We start from the raw sequence: 22,803 nt of genomic DNA, 5'->3' as shown, positions 1-22,803 counted from the left end.
CTTGTTCTTCCTTTTAAAGGAAAGCTTTCAATTTCAGTTTTTCACCAATGAATAGGAGGTTAAGAAAGGCTTTTCATTGTATACAGCTTATTATATTGAGGCAGTTTCCTTCTATTACCATTTTGTTGAGTATATCATGAAAGAGTGTTGAGTTTTGTTAAATGCTTTTTCTGTATCAGTTGAGATGCCCATTTGGTTTTTGTCCTTCATGTTGTTGGTAATGTGGTGTGTTCACAGTTATTGATACATGTATGTAGAACCACCCTTGCATTTCAGGTAAATCTTCCGATTGCAGGTATAAAACTTGGTTGTGGTATATAATCCTTTCAGCATGCTGTTGTTTGGTTTGCTGATATTTTGTTGGTGATTTTTATATCAGTATTCATCTGGAGTATTGGCCTGTAGTTTTAAAATTGTGTCCATCCTTTTATTTTTAAGGTGTGTATGTCTTTTATTTAAATGCGTTTCTTGTAGATTATATATAGTTGACTCTTTTTTAAATTCATTTTTAAATTAGTATTTATTTTTAAAAATTGAGATATTGACATACAACATTATGTAAGTTCTCTTCTGTTGCTATATTTAAGCCATTGATGTTTAAAGAGATTATTGATATAGTTGGATCATATTTTTGCCATATTTGTTACTGTTTCTATTTGTTGTCCTTGTTTCTTCTTTTTTCTTCCTCTCTTTTTCTGCTTTATCTATTTTTAGTTGAGCATTTTATATGATTCTGTTTTTCTCTTCCTTCACAGTATCTATTACACTTTTTAAAACCATTTTCAGTGGTTGTAGTTGAGTCTACAGTGTACATTTATAATTTTTTGAAGTGTGCTTTCAAGTAACTATACTCTTTCATGGATAGTGCACTTACCTTATGACAGAATATTTCCAATTTCTGCTTTTCATTCCATATAACACTGCTGTCATTATTTTCACTAATCCATAACCTATAATCACTGAATACAATATCACTGTTACTATTTTGAACAGTTGCTGCTAGATCAATTAATTCTCTAGTGCTTTTTCTTTCTTTACAATAAATAACAGATTTCTTGCCTATGTCATTTTCCATCTTTCTGATGAATTTTTTATTTTTAACATTTCTTGGATGGCAGGTCTGCTGTTGATAAAGTCTGTCAATTTTTGTTTTCTGAGAAAGTCTCAAATTCTCCTTCACATTTGAAGAATAACTTTACTGGATGCAGAATTCTAGATTTTTTTTTTCTTTCAACGTTTTATTTATTTATTTTTATTATTATTATTTTTAAAAGACTTTATTTATTTATTTGACAGAGACAGACACAGTGAGAGGGGGAACACAAGCAGGAGGAGTGGGAGAAGGAGAAGCAGGCTTCCGGCTGAGCAGGGAGCCTGATGCAGGACTCAGACCCAGGACCTGGGATCATGACCTGAGCTGAAGGCAGACATCATGACTGAGCCACCCAGGCACCCCTTTTCTTTCAACATTTTAAATACTTTACTTCACTCTTTTCTTGTTTACATGACCTATGAAGAGACGTTCAATGTAATTTTTACCTTTACCTCTCTATGAGAAAGGTTTTTTTTTTTTTCCCTCTTCTGGCTTCATTCAAGATTTCTTCTTTGTCTTTGATCTTTTGCATTTTGAATATGATATGCCTCGATATAGTTTTTTTTTTGGTATTAATCCTCTTTTATGTCTTTTGAGCTTCCTGCATGTGTGGTTTGGTGTCTGACCTTAATTTGGGGGAAATTCTCAGTTGCTGCTTCCAGTGCTTTTTCTGTTCCCTTCTCTCTTCTCCTTGTGGCATTCCCATTATGCATATGTTACAACTTTTATAATTGCCTCAATAGTTCTTGGATATTCTCTTCTTTTTCGTTTTTTGTTTGTTTGTTATGGTTTTGTTTTTTTGCTTTTTGCTTTTTGCTTTTCAGTGTTAGAAATTTCTATTGACATTTGTTTAGGCTTACTGATTCTCTCCTTGGCCATGTCCAGTGAAGATCTGGTAGAGATCCTAGAGATAAAGCTGAGAAAAACAGGGGTGTCCCTCTCTGGAGCTTTTAACTCTGAGACTTTTCTATCTCAATTACAGTTTTAAGTTTTTCTCTACTGGTACTGGCTCTTTAGGCAATTTCTGCTCCTGGGCTGCTTCTGTTCCAATAAGCTGTGGTTCTGTGTATCTACCTGTCTGTTTCTAGTGTTTAGAGCAGCAGTTTGCCATGTGACCTCAGTATTTTGGTGGATTTAAGGAGAGTTGTTGATTTTTCAGTTTGTTCAGCTCTTTTCTTGTTGTGAAGATGAGAGGGATGACTCACAAGCTCCTTACATACTAGACTAGAAACCAGAAGACCTTCCTTTCCTCATTTTATTTGTCTTTTTATTGTTGAGTAGAGTTCTTTATTCTGGATACAGATCCCTTTTTCAAATAAATGACTAACAAATGTTTTCTTCCGTGGGTAGGGTAGTTGGTAGAAGCCTTGTTAGCCACAGCAAAGATTTTGGCTTTAAATTTCTTCAAAGTGGGGAGCCACTGGAGTTTGTAAGCAGAGAAATCCCATTATCTATCTCATATTTTAAAATGCAAGGTCACTCTGACTACATAAGATCACTCTGCCTGCTTTGTTAAATATAGATGTGAGGTCAACAGAGGAAAGCCGAAAGACCATATAGCTGAGCAGAGGTATTCTGAAAGACTTACACTAGCGAGGTAGTGGATACACATACACACCCCACACACTTATTTTTATATTGAGATAATTGTAAATACACCTGCAGTTGTAAGAAATAATACAGTGATCCCATGTATCCTTTGCCCAGTTTCCCTCAGTGGTAACATCTTGCAAAATTATAGTGCAGTGTCACAACCAGCATACTGACATTAATATAATCCATCAGTCTGGTTGAGATTTCCCCACTTACACTTGTACTCATTTGTGCATGTGTATATGTGCCTGTGTGCACTTTTATGCAGTTTTATTACATATGTAGTTTTGTGTATTCACTAGAACAGTTCCTTCATCACAAGGATCCTCATGTTGCCCTCTTATAACCGTAACCATTTATCTTCCTGCCATTCCTCCACTCTTAACCCCTAGTTTAAACCCTTGCAATAACCAGTAACCTGTTCCCCTTATCTGTAATTTTGTTATTTCAAGAATGTTATATCAATGGAATCAAATACAGCATGTAACCTTTGGGGATTAGCTTTATTTGCTCAGCACAGGTCGCTGGAGATTGATTAAAATTGTTGCATATATCAATAAATAGTTTTTTTCTTTTTTTGAGTAGGATTTCATAGTGTGGTATACTATGGCTTGTTTATCCATTTACCTGTTGAAAGACATCTGGTAGCTATTCTGAATAATACAGCTATGAACATTTATTTATAGGTTTTTGTGTGAACATAAATTTCCATTTCAGTGGGGTAAACACCTAAGATTTCAATTGCTGGAATCTTGGAGAAACACACACACACACACACACACTCTCTCTCTCTCTCTCTTTTTCTCTTTTAAGATTTTATTTTTAAGTAATCCAGAGTGGGGCTCAAACTCACAGGAGTTGCATGCTCTGCTGGCAGAGCCAGCCATGTGACCTTTGGATATATTTTGAAGGTGGAACCAATGGTATTTTTTGACAGATTGAATGTGAGGTTGGAGAAAGAAGATTCAAGATTTCAAAATTTTTGACCTGTACAGTTGGAAGAGTTGAATGATCAATAATCGAGATATAGGATATGAGTGGAGCAGGTTTAAGGAAGATCAGGAGTTTAGCTCATGACATGTCAAATTGAGATGTATGTTAGAAGAACTGACATGGGGTGCCTGGGTGGCTCAGTGGGTTAAAGCCTCTACCTTCAGCTCAGGTCGTGATCCCAGGGTCCTGGGATCGAGTTCCGCATCGGGTTCTCTGCTCAGCAGGGAGCCTGCTTACCCCTCCCCTCTCTCTCTGCCTGCCTCTTTGCCTCCTCGTGATCTCTGTCTGTCAAATTAATAAATAAAATTAAAAAAAAAAAAAGAAGAAGAACTGACATGTAGTTAGTTGACTGAAAGATTCTGGAGTACACAGGAGAGGTCTAGTCTGGGGATATAAAACTGGGAGTCATCAGCCTTTAAAGTCCTGAGACTGGAAGAGATCATAGAGCTAGTTGAAAAGAGGTAAGACCCCAGGTTCTGTTTATTCCGTTATTTAGAAAATAGAGAGATTAGAAAGAATTAGTAAAAGAAACAGTGAATTTAGCCAGGGAGGAAGGAAAAATTGTGGAGAAATCATTTCATTTCATTTCATTTCTTTTTCTTTTCCTTTCTTTTCTCTTCTTTCTTTCTTTCTTTTTTTTTTTTGAGAAAGCATTTCAAAAGAGTGACCAACTGATGATCTCTTTATGTGGAAATCATAATTTATAGCATATAGGCACAATCCCTATAGTAGCCTGAGTTTTTAGTTGGGTTGTATTCTGGTGGTAAATAGGATGATACGTCTCCTTTCTAGTTTCTTCTTAGCGAGGAAGAGGGTTTTTGTTTTTTTGTTTGTTTTTTTGTTTGTTTGTTTTGTTTTGTTTTTTGTTTTTTGTTTTGAGTTTTTGTTCATGTATTCAGAAAAGCTAATGGTCCCAGGGAGGAGTTGCTAGTTAATATGCAACTATGCAACTTACTGTGTACACTTTCATGAAAAACCTTTTTAAATGTAATGAAGAAGTGTTCTTTATCTTTTCAAAACTCTCACATCATTTTTTTAAAGTTTGGTTTTTTTTTTTTAATTATTTGACAGAGAGAGAGAGTACAAGAAGGGTAGCAGCAGAGAGACGGGGAGAAGCAGGTTCCCCAGTGAGCAGGGAGCTAGATGCAGGGCTTGATCTCAGGACCCTGGGATCATGACCTGAGCTGAAGGCAGCCGCTTAACCGACTGAGCCACCCAGGTGTCCCCCACATTCTTTTCTTTTCTTTCTTTCTTTCTTTTTTTTTTTTTTTTTGGATTACCTCTAAAAGCACGTAACATTTTCTGTTATGTGGTATCATTATTTGATACTTGTGTACTTGTCTTATTTTGAATTGTAATTGGTTTCAGTACAGAAGTCCTGCTTTATTGTCACTGTATTCCTCAAGATGTAGTAATGAATGAAATTGATGTAATTGAGTTACATCTTGTTGTGATAGTTAAGAGTATGGGCTTAGGAATCTGACACATCTGGTTTAAATCTTGTCCCTGCTCTTTGACCTCAAATTTCTTAACCTCACTATGCCTTCACCCCCTTTCTAGGTGGGGATTGATACTGTTGCCTACTTAAATGGTTTATGGAGAGGATTAAATGAAGTTAGGAAGATAAAGCTCTTAGCAGGGTACCTGGCTCTTGATTTTTATTAATCCTGTAGTTGTTGGCACCATCTCTGTTATGCTAATAATAATATTTCAATGATACAGGGTTGAAGCAGTGTTGCATTTAGGTTAGATTTGACTTACATGCTCAGGCCTTTGAAAACTGAGCCTTTAAGAACCCTCATTTTTATATTTACATCACTCCATATTAGCTGGCTGCGAATAGAAGTCCTTTAAGCTCTCAGGCATCATTTCTGTTTTTTCCCATTCCTTTTCCCTTTCTGTGCTGAGCAAGTTGTTTATGGGACTGATGGGGAAAATTTGCATGCATGAATCCTGTTTATTATTTCTATAAATTTGGGATTTCTTTGTAGAAAATTTTAAGCTTGCCTGAGCAGTATGTATTTTATATCTATAATTCACAATTTAAGTTTTTATTTATATACTATCTAATTACAGTAATGTAAAAGAAAAATGATATTGTGTATTTCCAGAACATAGTTGATATTAGAAAGTCCACTCTATATGATATATGTAAGAAATATATATTTTAATATATCAGTGTATGTATAGTAAGTGCGAAAGAGATTGAATATATAAGGAACTTTCTGTCCTTGGCTTCTAGAGCAGGAGATTGCACACTGTGCACCTGTTGCCTGTTTTTGTAAATAAAGTTTTACTGGAACATAGGCATGCTCATTCCTTTACATATTTTGTTGACAGCTTTTCCAAAATAACTGTAGAGTTAAGTAATTGCACAGAGACTATGGCCTGCAAGCCAAAGTAGTTATAATCTGGCCCTTTATAGAAAATGTTTGTTGATCCTTATGCTAGATTATTATTTTAGTGACTCATCTTTTTCATACTGGCTCATTCTCAGTTTCTCTTGTATGATTCTTTTTCATCTGTCTGCCTATATATTGATATTCTTCAGGATTGTCTTGAGAATGTCCTACCTGTCTTGGGTCTTTTGTGACAGCATGGTCCAGATTATACTGCCTGACCAGTTTATTAGTGTCCTTTATAGACTTCTCTGCTGCTGGAGACTCTGGCTACTTCTTTTTCGTAATTTACAGGCAATTTTATCTATTCCCATGGTTTCAAGAATCATCTAGACCTCTTGCTAGAGGATAAGATGATCGTATCATATTGCTTTCTGGACTTTTCCTACTGTGTCCTTCAGCCATTTCAGTAAACAGGTCCCAAACTGAACTCATTCCTTTCTTCTTCCAAAACAGCTTCCTAGGCCAGTGAACTCTACTGTCATGTTAATAGTCACATGAGTCAGAAGCTTGATGGTTATCCCTCCCCCTCCTTTCAGTTACCAAACCTATAGCAGCAGGTGATGAAATAACTGTTGATCTGCCTCTCAGTTCATCTCTCATTCTCTTGCATCTGTCCTTACTTTTTCTACCTCCAGTGCAGCTCCTTGTTTATCTTCTCTTCCTTAAAAATATTTTTTTTTTTCAGAACCAGTGATCTTCCCAAAACAAATCTCTTGCTTAGAGCAGATCAGTGGCTTTTTATGACTTGTAGTATTCAGACTTCTTAGACTTTCCACTGCCCCTTTCCAGGATTTTTCAAGGTACTAATAAGCAAATTTTTCTTAGGTCCAATCCCCATTTACCTGTAGCCCTTTCCAAGTGAGCTAGAGTTCTCACTTGTGTTGTAATTGTTGGATTGGCTTACCCATTAGAATATGAAATATTTAAAGACTATGAATTTGTATACACTCAGAGTCCTGGGTCTGACACATAGTTGCCTTCAAAATAATTATTGTATACGTGGAGTTATTTTGAGATATTTTAGCCAATTGCAGGGTCCAAATTTACTATGTAATCAAAGATTTAGAGAGGGATTAAACAATTTTTCAGTCCTAATGTGATTACAAATGTTGGGTGATGGAACTCTGGATGATCCTTTTTTTTTTTTTTTTTAAAGATTTTATTTTTTTTTTAGAGAGCAAGCACGTGCACACGAATAGAGAGTGTCGGGGAGGGAGAGAACCTTAAGCAGACTCTGCTGAGTGTGAGCCCTTACTGAGGCTTGATCTTATGACCCTGAGATAATGACCCAAGCCAAAACCAAGAGTTGTTCTTTGAGCCAAAACGTTTGAAGTAAATGGTATTTTACTAGATTTTATGAAAGTGGAGCTTTCTATGGTAGGAGAGATCCAACAGAATGAAATTCAGTGAAGAAGAAAAGATGATGATAGCCATAGGCTGCCTACCATATGTCCACAGTATTATTACTTGCTGGTTGTTAACTCACCTTAATGAACTTTATATAAAGGTGCGTTAAGTACCCTTTTGGGAATCCCTTGACTCCATGCTTTTTAGCTTCTGGAAGTTTTTGTTTTTGTTTTCCTCTTCTTTTGAAGTGTGATGTGTCAAATAATGTAAAAATGAACATAACCTCTGTCTATTTAGAAGATGATAGGGGCACCTGGGTGGCTCATTGGGTTAAGCCTCTGCCTTCAGCTCAGGTCATGGTTTCAGGGTCCTGGGATTGAGCACCGCATTGGGGGGGGGGGGGTCTCTGCTCAGCAGGGAGTCTGCTTCCCTCTCTCTCTTCTACCTGCCTCTCTGCCTACTTATCAAATAAATAAATAAAATCTCTCTGTCAAATAAATAAATCTTTTTAAAAAGATGATATATGTTAATGACTATTGCTTAAACTAAAAGTATAATTTTTCCTTTAAATGTGGCTTTCAGGTTTTCTTACACGGGTGTGGTATTTATTCCGTCTTGAGCAGTTACTTTATTTTTTTAGATGGGAATGGTAAATAAGAATTTAGTTTACCAATAACTTTTTTTTTAATTTTTAATTTTTTATAAACATATATTTTTATCCCCAGGGGTACAGGTCTGTGAATCGCCAGGTTTACACACTTCACAGCACTCAACCAAAGCACATACCTTCCCCATTGTCCATAACCCCACCCCCCTTCTCCCAACCCCCCTCCCCCCAGCAACCCTCAGTTTGTTTTGTGATACCAATAACTTTTTATCTTTTTTTTTTTTTAAAGATTTTTAAAATTTATTTGACAAACAGAGATCACAGGTAGGCAGAGAGGCAGGCAGAAAGGGAGAGGAGGAAGCAGGCTCCCCATTGAGCAGAGATCCTGATGTGGGGCTCGATCTCAGGACCCTGGGATCGTGACCTGAGCCAAAGGCAGAGGCTTTAACCCACTGAGCCACCTAGGTGCCCCTTATCTTTTCTATATTGGGAAAAAATGCCTTTATATAGACAGGTTATTTTTCTACAATGGATTTTAAGTTACTAACTATGATCCTATAGTAAGAAATACATTTTATATTGCAAACCAGTGCACAGAAAAATAATGGAAATAAGTTTGTATTAAGGTTCTTATTCCATTCTCTTCTCCTTACCATCCCCTTCTCAAGCCTGATTGGCTGAACCTACAATTTGGAAAATACTGGTCTGTAGCAATTTACAAGATAGAAGCAGTTACAGAAACAGAATTTATTCTATGAAAGACAGTAACCAGAGTATTGAGAGCTCTGTGGCTGATATGGGAAGATACAAAATTCAGCCTCTCCTGTTAAGGCACTTATATAGTAAGTTAGTTGGACATGTGGGTGTGTGTATGTGTGTGTGTTTCTCTATAGTCACTGCAATGTAATACCTGCTTTCTATAAGGTACTTTTTGAAAAGTGTTCTTTTACATAACAGCACTAATAGTTTGTAAAAATAAAAAGACCCAAGAGAGTATATAATAAATTCCAAAATATTTCAAGGTGCAGCAGGAATTTAGAGATCAGAGATTAGTGAGTTGGAGCAGCTGGGGATGGCCTTGTGAAAGAGGTGGGAGTTAAATAGGAACTTTAAAGATGGGTAGAATGTCTGTTAAGTGGGAGGGAGGGTGTAAACATTCCAGTGATGGTGTAATCAGTGGCTTAGAATTGGGGATGAAATAATATGGTCAGAAAGAGTGAGAAGTGGAATCTAGCTGTGATCACATTGGTTATGAGTAGAAGATAGGGTGAAGCTAGTAAGAAGGAACTAAAACATGAAGTGATTTAGACTTTATCTGGTAGGACATGGGAGAATCTCTAGCTCTCAGAATTTACTTTGCTAATAACATTACCACTCCAGGTATCTTTTGGTTGCTGTTCGCATGGTGTATCGTTTTCCATCCTTTTACTTCCAACCTGTTTGGGTCTTTGAATCTAAAGTATATTTACTGTAGAAGGAATGTAGCTGGAGTTTTCTTTCTTATCCAGTCTGACCATCTCTGCTTTTGATTGTGTGCTTAGTTAATTACATACTATGTAGTTTTTGTTAGAATTGGAATTACCTGAGCCATGGTCCTCTTTGTTCTGTTTCTCTCTCGTGTTTTTGTTCCTCTGTTTGCATGTATTGCCTTCATTTTTTAAGGTACCATTGTGGGTCCAGGGTTGATTTTATTTTTATTTTTTTTAAGCATTACAGAAATTATTTTCTTAGTGGCCACTTTAGGAATTATAGTGTACATTTCAGTTTATATGTCTGCTTCAGGTTACACTAGCTTAATTCCAGTAAAACATAGCACCCCTTCACCAGTACAACTTCATTTTCCCATCCCTCTTTTCCTGTCATTATTGTCACGTGTGTTACATCTATTTATGTTATAAGCCTAATCATACACTATTACTGAAATTGCTTTATTTAATATATGTATTTAGTGAAATAAAGGGAAGAAAAGAAAAAATATATTTATAGTCTTTATATTTTCTTAATTATATTACCATTTCTGGTGCTCTCATTTTTCCTTGTGGATCAAATTATCTCCTGATGTCATTTCTTTTCAGTTTGAGAAACTTGCATCAGTATTTCTTTTTTTTTTAAGTTTTTTTTTTTTTTTTTTTTTTAATTTGACAAACAGAGATCACAAGTAGGCAGAGAGGCAGACAGAGAGAGAGAGAGGAGAAAGCAGGCCCCCTGCAGAGCAGAGAGCCTGATGCGGATCTCTATCCCAGGACCCTGGGATCATGACCTGAGCAGTGGCAGAGGCTTTAACCCACTGAGCCACCCAGGTGCCCATGCATCAGTATTTCTTAAAGTCAGGTCTTCTACTGTAGAATATTCTCCACTTAAAAATAAATTGGGGTGGGGGGTGGGTTGCCTGGATGGCTTGCTTGGTTAAACATCTGCTTTCAGCCCATGTCACAATCCTGGGGTCCTGGGTTTGAGCCCTACGTTGTTGTATTCCTTGCTTACGGGGAGCCTACTTCTCCATTTCCCTCTGCCTCTCCCCTGCTTGTGCGTGTGCTCTCTTTCTCTCTCAAATGAATACATAAAATCTTAAAAAAAAAAAAATCTGGGAATGTATTTTTCCTGTCATGTTTGAAGAATAATTTTTCTGTATGTAGCATTCTTGGTTGACAGGATTTTTAGTTTTTTTGTTTGTTTGTTTGTTTTTTTAAGATTTTTACTCATTTGAGAGAGAGAGAGAGAGCACAAGCAGGGGGAGAGGGAGAAGCAGAGTCCCTGCTGAGCTGGGAGTCTGACATGGGGCTGGATCCCAGGACCTGGAGATCATGACCAGAGCCTAGGGCAGATGCTTTAACCATTTGAGCCACCCAGGTGTGTCAGGATTTTTAAGTTTTATTTTATCTTATTTTTTTGCCTTCTGGCATTCATCAGTCTGATGATTAATCAGCTGTTTATTGCATTATTTTCCCCATGTATGTTAGAAACCATTTTTTTGTTACCGTTTTCATGATTTTTTTTTTCTTTGTGGCTTCAGTTCAAAAGTGATATGCCTGGATGTGAAGCGCTTTGTATTTATCTTTTTGGGGTTCATTTAGCTTAGGGTTCATTAAGTTTTGTGGTCAGGAGATTAGTGTTTTTCATCAAATTTTGGGAATTTTCAGCAGTTCTTTCTTCGAATTTTTTCTCCTCCTTTTTCTTTTTCCTCTTTATTTATTTATTTATTTTGATGTTGCCTTTATACATATGTCGGTAGGTGTGCCATTATCCCATATGAGGCCTCTGAAGCCCTGTTCATTTTTCCGCAGTCTTTTTTTCCCCTTTGCTGTTTGAATTGGATAGTTTATTTTCTTTGTTTTTAAGTTCACAGATTTTTTTTTTAAGATTATTTATTTATTTATTTGACAGAGATCACAAGTAGGCAGAGAGGCAGGCAGAGAAAGAGAGGGAAGCAGGCTCCCTGCTGAGCAGAGAGCCCAATGCTGGGGCTTGATCCCAAGACCCTGGGATCAGGACCTGAGCTGAAGGCAGAGGCTTTATTTAACCCACTGAGCTACCCAGGTGCCCCTTGTTCACAGATTTTTTTAGAAATATCATCTCATATCTTGAATCTTTCACTTTGTTACACTTTTCAACTCTAGTGTTTCCAAGTTTTAAAACATTTCTTTATTTGAAATGTTCTACTTGTGTAATTGTTGTATTTTTCTTTAATTTTTAATATATGATTTCCCTTAACTCTTTGAACATATTTTAAAAGTTTCCTGGCTTTATATTGATATAATTGATATATAATATTGTGTTTGTTTAAGGTGTACAGTATGTTCATTTGATGTATTTATATATTGCAAACTGATTACCACCATACCATTAACGTGACACCTTATAATTACCATTTCTTTTTGTGATGAGAACATGTAAGCAACTTTGCAACTTTGAAATGTAAGGTATGATGTTACTAACTGTATTCACCATGGTGTATAGGTGAGATTCTCAGGACTTATCCATGTTATAACTAGAAGTTTGTACTCTGACCAACATCTCTTTTCCCCTATCTCCAGCCCCTCGTGACAACCCTTCTGGTATCTTTGTATGAGTTTGGGTTTTTAGATTCCACATACAAATGATATATAGCATTTGTCTTTCTTTTCTGATTTATTTCACTTAGCATAATGACCTCAAGGTCCATCCATGTTGCAAATGTCCGAATGTCCTTCTTCTGGCTGAATGACATTTATGTCTATCTATATCAAATTTTCTTTATCCATTCCTCTGTTAATAGACACTTAGGTTGTTTCCCTGTCTTGGCTATTGTGAATGATACTGCATTGAATATGGGAGAACAGGTAACTCCTCAAAATAATGATTTAAGTGTAATTGCTGGATCACGGTAGTTCTATCTTTAATATTTTGAAGAACCTCCGTACTGTTTAGTAGCTGCATCAGTTTAATTTCCTACCACCAGTACACAAAGTTTCCCTTTTCTCTACATCCTCATCACCACTTTATCTCTTATCTTTTTGATGATAGCCATTCTAACAGGTGTGAAATGATATCTCATTTTGATTTTGATTTGCATTTCCCTGATGATTAGTGATGTTGGACACTTTTTCATTACCTGTTGGCTATTTGTATGTGTTCTTAGGAAAAATGTCTATTTGGGTCTTTGCCCAGGTTTTAATTGGCTTGTTTTTTTTGTTTGTTTGTTTGTTTGCTGTTGAGTTGTGTGAATTCTTTATATATTTTAGATATTAACCTCATCTCATATATGATTTGAAAATATTTTCTCCTATTACATACCCCCATTACTGCCTTTCATTTTGTTGCTCATTTTATTTGCTATGCAAAAGCTTTTTAATTTGATGTAGTTCCACTTGTTTATTTTTGCTGTTGTTGCCTTTGCTTTTGCTGTCAAATTTAAAATAATCATTGTCAAGACCAGTGCCAGGAAGCTTACCGACTCTGTTTTCTTTTAGGAGTTTTATGGTTTCAGGTCCTTATGTTTTTCAATAGAATAGCTACTTTTTATTCTTGTCTGCTAAATCTAACAGTTGTGTCTGCCCAGAGTCACTTTCTATTCGCTGCATTTTTTTTTTTAAATCTTAGAGTAGGGTCAGCTCTATCTGTTGTCTGTATGTCTCACATTTTCTTTTATCTTTTCTTCCTTTTAAAAAAAATTAAATATTTTTACAGTTGGCCGTTTCAGATAATATATTGTAGCAACTCTGGAGTCTGATTTTTTTTTTTAAATCTTAATGAAGGTGGTTATTTTGGGATGTTCCTTTTTTTCTTTTTTTGGTAATTTTCCTGTATTGAATCTATAGAATCTTTTTATCTTTACAGTTTGAAATGCCTATATTCTGTGTTAACTTTTTAATTCTAATTTCAATTTTTTAGCCTGATATTTTTCACAGGCTGACAATGTCTGTATATTTTAGTGGGCATTCAGTTATTGGTTAGAGATTGTGCTCAAACATCTTAAGTTTATAAGGCTTCCCTCATTTTTTGATGATTCTGTTACATGGGTGGGGGTGTCCATTTAAAATTTGGCCAGTTTTTTTTTTTTAAAGGTTTTATTTACTTACTAGAAAGGAAGAGACACACACACACACAACAAGCAGGGGAAGGAGGGAGAAGCAGACTCCCTGCTGAACAGGAAGCCTGATATGGGGTTCTATCCCAGGATCCTGGGATCAGGACCCAAGGCAAAGGCAGACACTTAAATGACTGAGTCATCCAAGTGCCCCAAAATTTGGCCAGTTTTTAAGTTGGCCTCAGCTTTTACTTTGTCTGAGGCCCTGTTGGGTTTCCCCTGCATATATGCACAACTTTTCAGTCAACCAGGAATATGTGGAGAGCTTATTTATCCCCTTTGTGTCTCTCATGTCCAGGATCTCCTCTATTAAGTTTTTTAGTGTTCTGCCAAGTCTTGTCATTTTTCCCAGCTGGGACGTGATCCTCACGGTAATAGAGCTGTGAGCTTTCCCAGCATCCTGGGATCGAGTCCTACATCGGGCTCCTTGCTCGGCAGGGAACCTGCTTCTCCCTCTGCCTCTGCCTGCCTCTCTGTCTGTGCTTGCTCACTCTCTCTCCCTCTGTCCCTGACAAATAAATAAATAAATAATCTTTAAAAAAAAGGATTTATTTATTTTGAGAGAGGGAGAGAGAGAGAGCTTGTGTCTCCTTGTGCGAGGGGGAGCGGGTGAGGGGCAAAGGGAGAGAGAGAATCTCAAGCAGACTCCTTGCTGAGTGAGGAACCCTACCCAGAGCTGGATCTCAGGACCTCAGGATCTGAACTAAGAGTCAGATAATTTAACTGACTAAGCCACCCAGATACCCCTACAGTGTTGTCCTTTTTATAGGTGTTTTAAGGGGGAACGGATTTGCCAATCACTTTATTCCACTATAGCTGGAAATTTTGCCCTTTTGAAACTTTCTGACTTCTTACTCCTTTCCCTCATGTCTTCCAGGCCACTTTAATTCACTCTAGTCAGACTTTTGTTAGCGCTTTTCTGCTGAACGCACTTTTATGAGAGTCACTGGCATCCTGCGTTTACCCTTTCCAATTACCAGTTTTCTGTTTTCATCTCAGTCAACCTTTCAGCAGCTTTCAACATAAATGGTCACTGCCTTTTTCTGAAAACATTTTTGTTTTGTTTTGTTTTTATATTTTTTAATTTTTTAATTAACCTATAATATATTATTAGCCCCAGGGCTATAGGTCTGTGAATCACCAGGTTTACACACTTCACAGCACTCACCATAGCACATACCCTCCCCAATGTCCATAACCCCACCACCCTCTCCCAACCCCCTACCCCCGGCAACCCTCAGTTTGTTTCGTGACATTAAGAATCTCTTACGGTTTGTCTCCCTCCTGATCCCATCTTGTTTCATTTATGCTTTTCCCGCCCCCCCAAACCTTCCACATTGCATCTCAACTTCCTCATATCAGGGAGATCATATGATAAATGTCTTTCTCTGACTTATTTTGCTGAGCATAATACCCTCTAGTTCTATCCACGTCGTTGCAAATGGCAAGATTTCATTTCTTTTGATGGCTGCATAGTATTCCATTGTGTGTGTGTGTGTGTGTGTGTGTGTATCTCACCTCTTCTTTATCCATTCATCTGTTGATGGACATCTAGGTTCTTTCCATAGTTTGGCTATTGTGGACATTGCTGCTATAAACATTCAGGTGCATGTGCCCCTTCGGATCATTACATTTGTATCTTTAGGGTAAATACCCAGTAGTGCGATTGCTAGGTCATAGGGTATCTCTATTTTCAACATTTTGAGGAACCTCCATGCTGTTTTCCAGAGTGGTTGCACCAGCTTGCATTCCCACCGACAGTGTAGGAGGGTTCCCCTTTCTCTGCATCCCTGCCAGCATCTGTCATTTCCTGACTTGTTAATTTTAGCCATTCTGACTGCTGTGAGGTAGTATGTCATTGTGGTTTTGATTTGTATTTCCCTGATGCCGAGTGATATGGAGCACTTTTTCATGTGTCTGTTGGCCATCTGGATGTCTTCTTTGCAGAAATGTCTGTTCATGTCCTCTGCCCATTTCTTGATTGGATTATTTGTTCTTTGGGTGTTGAATTTGGTAAGTTCTTTATAGATTTTGGATACTAGTCCTTTATCTGATATGTCATTTGCAAATATCTTCTCCCATTCTGTCTGTTGTCTTTTAGTTTTGTTAACTGTTTTCTTTTCTGTGCAAAAGCTTTTGATCTGGATAAAGTCCCAATAGATCATTTTTGCCCTTGTTTCCCTTGCCTTTGGTGGTGTTCCTAGGAAGAAGTTGCTGCAGCCGAGGTCGAAGAGGTTGCTGCCTGTGTTCTCCTCAAGGATTTTGATGGATTCCTTTCTCACATTGAGGTCCTTCATCCATTTTGAGTCTGTTTTCGTGTGTGGTGTAAGGAAATGGTCCAGTTTCATTTTTCTGCATGTGGCTGTCCAATTTTCCCAACACCATTTGTTGAAGAGGCTTTTTTCCATTGGACATTGTTTCCTGCTTTGTCAAAGATTAGTTGACCGTAGAGTTCAGGGTCTATTTCTGGGCTCTCTATTTTGTTCCACTGATCTGTGTGTCTGTTTTTGTGCCAGTACCATCCTGTCTTGATGATGACAGCTTTGTAATAGAGATTGAAGTCTAGAATTGCGATGCCACCAAGTTTGACTTTCTTTTTCAGTATTCCTCTGGCTATTCGAGGTCTTTTCTGGTTCCATATAAATTTTAGGTTATTTGTTCTATTTCTTTGAAAAAAATGGATGGGATTTTAATAGGGATTACATTAAATGTGTAAATTGCTTTAGGTAGCATAAACATTTTCATAATATTTGTTCTTCCAATCCATGAGCATGGAACATGATTTCCATTTCTTTGTGTCTTCCTCAATTTCTTTCATGAGTACTTTATAGTTTTCTGAGTATAAATTCTTTGCCTCTTTGGTTAGGTTTATTCCTAGATATCTTATGATTTTGGGTGCAATTGTAAATGGGATTGACTCCTTAATTTTTCTTTCTTTTGTCTTGTTATTGGTGTACAGAAATGCAACTGATTTCTGTGCATTGATTTTATATCCTGACACTTTACTGAATTCCTGTATAAATTCTAGTAGATTTGGTGTGGAGTCTTTGGGTTTTCCTCATATAGTATCATATCATCTGCAAAGAGCGATAGTTTGACTTCTTTGCTGATTTGGATGCCTTTAATTACTTTTTATTGTCTGATTGCTATAGGACTTCTAGTACTATGTTGAATAGCAGTGGTGATAATGGACATCCCTGCTGTGTTCCTGACCTTAGCAGAAAAGCTCTCAGTTTTTCTCCATTAAGAATGATATTCTCAGTGGGTTTCTGAAAACGTTTTTTACTTTGCTTGAAAGATAACATTCTCTCCTTTTTTTCATCCTACTTCATTACTTCTCCATGTGATCTGCTCCTTCTCTGAATATTTATTTATGTATTCTGCTCTAAATATCTTCCCTAGGTGATACCGTTGGGTTCCCTTGCTTTAAGCCCCCCCTTTTTAAAAAAGATTTTATTTATTTATTTGACAGAGAGACAGCGAGAGAGGGAGCACTAGCAGAGGGAGTGGAAGCTGGAGAAGCAGGCTTTCCACTGAGTAGGGAACCTGATGCAGGGCTCAATCCCAGGACCCTGGGATCATGACCCAAGCTGAAGGCAGACGCTTAATGACTGAGCCACCCATGTTAACCTTAAGTTCCCTTTTTGAAGATGACTCCTAGATGCATATTTCTGGCTTCAACTTCTCCTTCCTTGAGCCTCACAGTATTTTCACTTGGATGGCCAGTAAACGTTTCAAACTTAATAGATGGAAAACAGAACTCTTGAACCACTTTCTCCATCAAATTTATTCTCTTCAGTTTTTAGAATGATCCTTTAAAAAGGGTAAATCAGGGGCACCTGGGTGTCTCAGTGGGTTAAAGCCTCTGCCTTCGGCTCAGGTCGTGATCCCAGGGTCCTGGGATCGAGTTTCGCATCGGGCTCTCTGCTCAGTGGGGAGCCTGCTTCCTCCTCTCTCTCTCTCTGCCTGCCTCTCTGCCTACTTGTGATTTGTCTGTCAAATAAATAAATAAAAATCTTTTTTAAAAAAGGGTAAACAGATTATGTCATTTTCCTGTTCAAAATGACTTTGGCTTTCCTTTACATTTAATATGAAACTCAGTTTCTTACTGTGATTAAAAGAGTTTATAAACAAACCCCCTGCCTACCGTCTCTGAACTTCTCTTCCTTTACTCAATCACATTATTCTTCTAGCTATTTCTTGATATTACCTATCCACCTCTGTTTACATTTGGAGGTTCCTATAAACTACAGTGCTCCTCTCACATATCTTCACATGGTTAATATATCATTCAGGTTTGTGTTCAGATCTTACCGCTTTATGAGGTGTGTTCTGACTTCCCTATCCAAAGTACAGCTCCTTGTCTATATCATGCTCTGTCTCCTTAAGCTATATGAAAATATATCCCTTTTTCCTCACTCTCCTCCATAGACTGTAAGTTTCATGAAGGTAGGAGCTTGGTCTTGTTCACAGCCAATATCTTTAACATTACGAAAAATGCCTGGCATAGTATAGGTGCCCAGTATTTGTAGTATAAAAGTGATTTGTGTAGAATTAGTATGTCATTAGTGAATTAATAAAGAATGACTAAGTAGTAATGGCTAGGCTTGTGATAGTTGTATATTTAAATGCATTCAGGCATTAACTTTGTTTGCCCAGTGTTGATATGATTAATACTTATAAATGTTGCTCTATGAAATTTATATTTTAGACCTTTTAGGGAATTTGAAGATGAGAAAACTTAAGACTTTAAGAAGAAATAGAATATATCAAAAGAGTAAGGGTGGATGATTATTTAGGTCCATGTATTTGCTTCACTTATGCATTCTTTCTGGTAAAGATGGTATGCATAAACTTACACAGTTTCTGTTATCTGAGAATTTAATAGTTCTCTTTTATAACTTGGTTAGTGAGTCTGGAAAATGGCTTATTTTAACATAGTTGGCTATGTTGAAAAACAATCTTAAAAGCCATCTTAATCTTAATATCTTGATAGTCTTAGCTGACTAGCAGTTATTCCACAAAACTAGCTATATAGATGTGAACTGGCAAAGTATAGATCTACTTTCCAACTGAGCATCAGTTTAAAATGCAAACAGACCCGATTTTAAATTGGTGAAGTTTGTGTTCTCTGTCACAGTTAAAACTTAGAATGTGACTTCCGTTATCTTTATTAAAGCAATTATACTATACTGAGTTGTTTTGTTTATTGCTTCAGCTATAGACATTTTATAACAAGTAATGGGATGATAGATTGATGTTCTATAAAATATATTTTTTCTTATTTTTTAAAAAAGATCTATTTGTTTATTTGAAAGAGAGCACAAGTGGAGGGAAGGGGTGAGGGAAAGAGAGAATCCTTAGGTAGCTTCCCCACTGAGTGTGGACCCTGACATGGGGCTCTATCCCAGGACTCTGAGATTGTGACCTGAGCTGATATCAAGAATCAACTGCTTAACCAACTGAGCCACACAGGTTCACCTATAAAAGAATTTCAAGTATCACTGTACATGAACCCAGCTCTCACAGCCAATTTAAAGGGATAGTTTCCAATTTTCCCGAGATGACATGCTAGCACAACTGTAGAGCCAGTTGGAAGTTTCTAGAAGAGGATAAACATTTGAATATTTCTGGTATCATCTTCTAAGAACTGGAAACCACTGTGCTGTAGGACAGTTCTGCTTATTAAGCCCCTCATCTGCTGTGCAATCCCCATCCCCTCTTTTTTTGGGAGGGGGGCTTCTTTTTCTAACCATAAAGCATTTTTCCTTCCAGATTCCCAGGTATATAACTCTATGTTTTTTAGCTCTCCCAAAATTTTAATTTTATATTTCCTGTGCATATAGCCAGTACTTCGTAATATTTTCTCTGTGTTATATAATTTGGCCTTTATTTATTAGACTTCTGATAGCCAAATATATTTTTGGAATTTATCTTCTTTGTTAATATATACTCTTCACATTTATTACTGCAAAGAAAGGCATCATATTTAATGCTTTCTTTTCATGAAGAATGAACATAACTTTGAAATTCCCCAAAGGAAAAAATTATTTGTGTGGTCTATAAATTTATCAGGACTGTACAATTTCTAGCATGCATATTTTAACTTTGCAACTAGCCCTTCTTTTGGCTCTCGGATTTTATTTATTTATTTTTTTTAACTGTATCTTGGAAGATAGTAGGGCTTGTAAGAGCTCTTTGCACCCAAATTCACTTGTTTAGTGAGAAGTTTGATTTTTATTATAGTTGCAGAAGAGTACAGTGTGGTAGCTTATTCCATCTATCTCTTAACATCCTGTACACACTGCTTCTCAAGTTATTAGTGGTGAAATACTAATTTTAAAAATTTCCAGTTCATCAAAGACTGATGTTTTTGTAAAATACAGTACAAACAGTTACTAGAAAAGTGGAATTAAAAAAAAATACCGAGTATAGGCCCCAATCTTTATTATAAGATTTACAGATATGAAATTACTATATCAAATTTCTGTAAAACATTCTAAGCACTTATTCTCATTTCTGTGTTTGTCTTATTTCAAAGTAGTAGAAAGTAGTAGACTAATAATACAGACTAGTGAAAAACAGGTTGCAGGTCAGCATTGGTCTATAGACCATAATTTTTATTTTGTTTAAAATTTGTTATCTTTTTACTTTTAAAAAATTTTAACTGAAGTATAGCTGGCATATAATATTAAGTTTAGGTGTGCAATGTAGTGCTTCAGTGGTTATGAAATTCTCACCATGATAAGTGTATTACTGTATTATAGACTATATTCCTTATGCCCTACTTTTCATCCCCATGACTTAATTTATTTTACAGTGGGCAGTTTGTACCTCTCATTCCCCTTCACCTACTTTGTCCAGGCCCCCACCCCCTAGACCATACTTTTTAGTAACATATCCATAGCCTTCTCTTTGTAGTATTTAATGTTATGAGTTCTTCGAATCTTAGTCAATATGGTTAATATTATTTATCCTTTAAAAAATATTTTCATGTGTTTCCTTTTCAGAACCGAGAGCTCCAAATCATGAGAAAGCTAGATCACTGTAACATAGTCCGATTGCGTTATTTCTTCTACTCAAGTGGTGAGAAGGTAGGTCTTGCAGAAAGTGTGTACTGAATATTATGATAGACTTGTTATTTTTCTAAAATTAGTCATCGTTCTCTACTACATCTCCCACCCTAGCCCAACTAGCAGAACAGTTTTGCTAATTGAATGGAAGAATTCTAAAACACAGGCCCTAGTGATTCTGAACTTAAGATATAATCACTGAATATCATTAGTCATATCAGAAATTAGTTATGAAATTGAAAAGGGAATGAATTTTTAAGAATTTTCTTTTTTGAATATTTGTCTTTAGTTCTTTATATATATGTATAATATCTTAAACTTTCTGTGTTCCTTAGGTGCTTCTGGAGCCCCATGATAGTTCCACCTGTTTATTAGAGAGGGAAAATTTTGTCATTTTAAGTGGAAGTATTGGAGGAAAAGGGAAAACAGGAAGACTTTAGTAGGACTAGAATGAGACTTAAACACTGGGAGGCAAGTTTAACCTATCTTTGCTGAGGGAAAAAGTTAGGAAGGTGTAATATTACAAAGCTTGTTGTAAGTGGCCACTATTTATGATCACATTTAATTTTGTGAAAGCGAAGGATAATTAAAGGAGACTTTGTGCTGTGCATCCCTGGCCCTTTTGGTCTTTCTGTTCATATGATGACATTAACTATAACTAACATCATTGTGCTTACTAGAGTTTGGAAGCACAGAAAATCAGTTTCTTCTGTTTTACTTGCTTAATTCTGCCTGTTCACTCTCTTTTCTTCCCAGGTTCAATATTTTCCTTACTTTCTACTTCACTGGTTTGGGGTGTGAGGGCAGGGCAAATAATAAACTACTTAATCTTTTTGGCTAAACAAATATGACTTTGGAGAAGACAAATTGATATTTTGGACCTCAGATTTCTGGTATATACTGTAATTCCTCTTGATTTCTAAGCACAGTATTTTTTTTTTTTTTTACTTTATATAACTATTTCCCAGTGTACCAGTGTTTAACCATTTTCCATTAAGTTTTATTTAGATTATTTCCTAATAGAAGTTATTTTTTTCATGTCAAAGCCTGTAATATGGGAATGTTCCTTTGTGTTAAGCTTAATTGTGATATACCTCCTGTGGATACATAAATGTTAAATATTTGAATGTGTTTGTGTCAGTCATAGCTAATGTTTTAGCAACCATAATTAGCAAATTGTCTCCTTAGCGACTGTTGTTTCTCAGGTGCTTATATTAGGGAGGGTAAGCCCTTGTAAGTATTTGAGCCCTTTTGTTTCTAAAGCCAGTTACAAGGTTCATGCTACCTTTTTTTTTTTTTTTTTAAACCTAGCAAACTGCCTGTTATGTCTTTAATCTTATCTATTCTGACATCTTTATTTTTTCCTGTCCCTTTCCAAATAACATTATGAACCATCTGTTATGTTCACAGCACTCTTTTAATGGAATTTTGCATCCTCATGACTTTTGTTATTAGATGCTAGACATTATAATACCCCAGGGAGGAAAGTAAAGGTCAGAATTATTTGTTCCATGAACCACTAGATTACATGGAGATTGGTTTGCAGAGGACTCCTTACAAAGCCTTTAAACATTTTATCATGATTACTTCATTTATATAGCTTTCCCTATACAGCAGACACTGTGTTTAGTTATTTTACAAATATTAAGTCATTTAATGCTTATGAAAATAAAGAGCAGAAAAAGGAAGAATGTCAAACTTGTAAATATAAGGCTCTATTTGTGGCAGCATCACAAACTTGACCTATCTGGTTTTGGTCTGGTGAAAGCCTTGTTCACCCTCACTTAATCCTGCCTCCGGAATGACAGTGGACTGTTATCTGTATACCGCAGAGGATGGATTTCCCTCCCTGCTGCTGCTCAGAGCTGCTTATTATCATAAATGGTCTTACAGATAAAGAGCAATTGAGAAGTCATTAAGGGAGATTAACCAGGAGGACGCTGAACCTCTGTTATAAAAAAGAAATGTACTTTCTAATGTTTTATTTATCTCAGAAACTTTCTCTTGAGCTTTGTAAATTTTCCAAAGTGAAAAAAAATGTTCTTCTCAGTTTTGGATAGCTTCATTAAAAATAAAAATTAAAAAAAAAAAAAGAAAATTTGTGATATAGTGGTGAAGATAATGATCCT

At 36.4% G+C, this 22,803-nt stretch overlaps 1 protein-coding gene across 3 annotated transcripts in view; it reads left to right on the top strand.

Moving 5' to 3' along the window:
• GSK3B (glycogen synthase kinase 3 beta) overlaps positions 1–22,803 on the top strand; it is a 214,438-nt gene that overhangs the window by 84,339 nt on the left and 107,296 nt on the right. For all 3 annotated transcript variants that reach the window (XM_082712162.1, XM_082712161.1, XM_082712163.1), the window contains exon 3: positions 20,612–20,695. In XM_082712162.1, the coding sequence (XP_082568288.1) occupies positions 20,612–20,695 (84 nt within the window). The remainder of the gene's footprint in view (positions 1–20,611; positions 20,696–22,803) is intronic.

The sequence above is a fragment of the Mustela nivalis genome (genome assembly GCF_964662115.1).
Source record: "Mustela nivalis genome assembly, chromosome: 1".
Taxonomy (NCBI): domain Eukaryota; kingdom Metazoa; phylum Chordata; class Mammalia; order Carnivora; family Mustelidae; genus Mustela; species Mustela nivalis.
The sequence above is the reverse complement of the archived record's forward strand: the minus strand, read 5'-3'. Positions and strand labels throughout refer to the sequence as shown.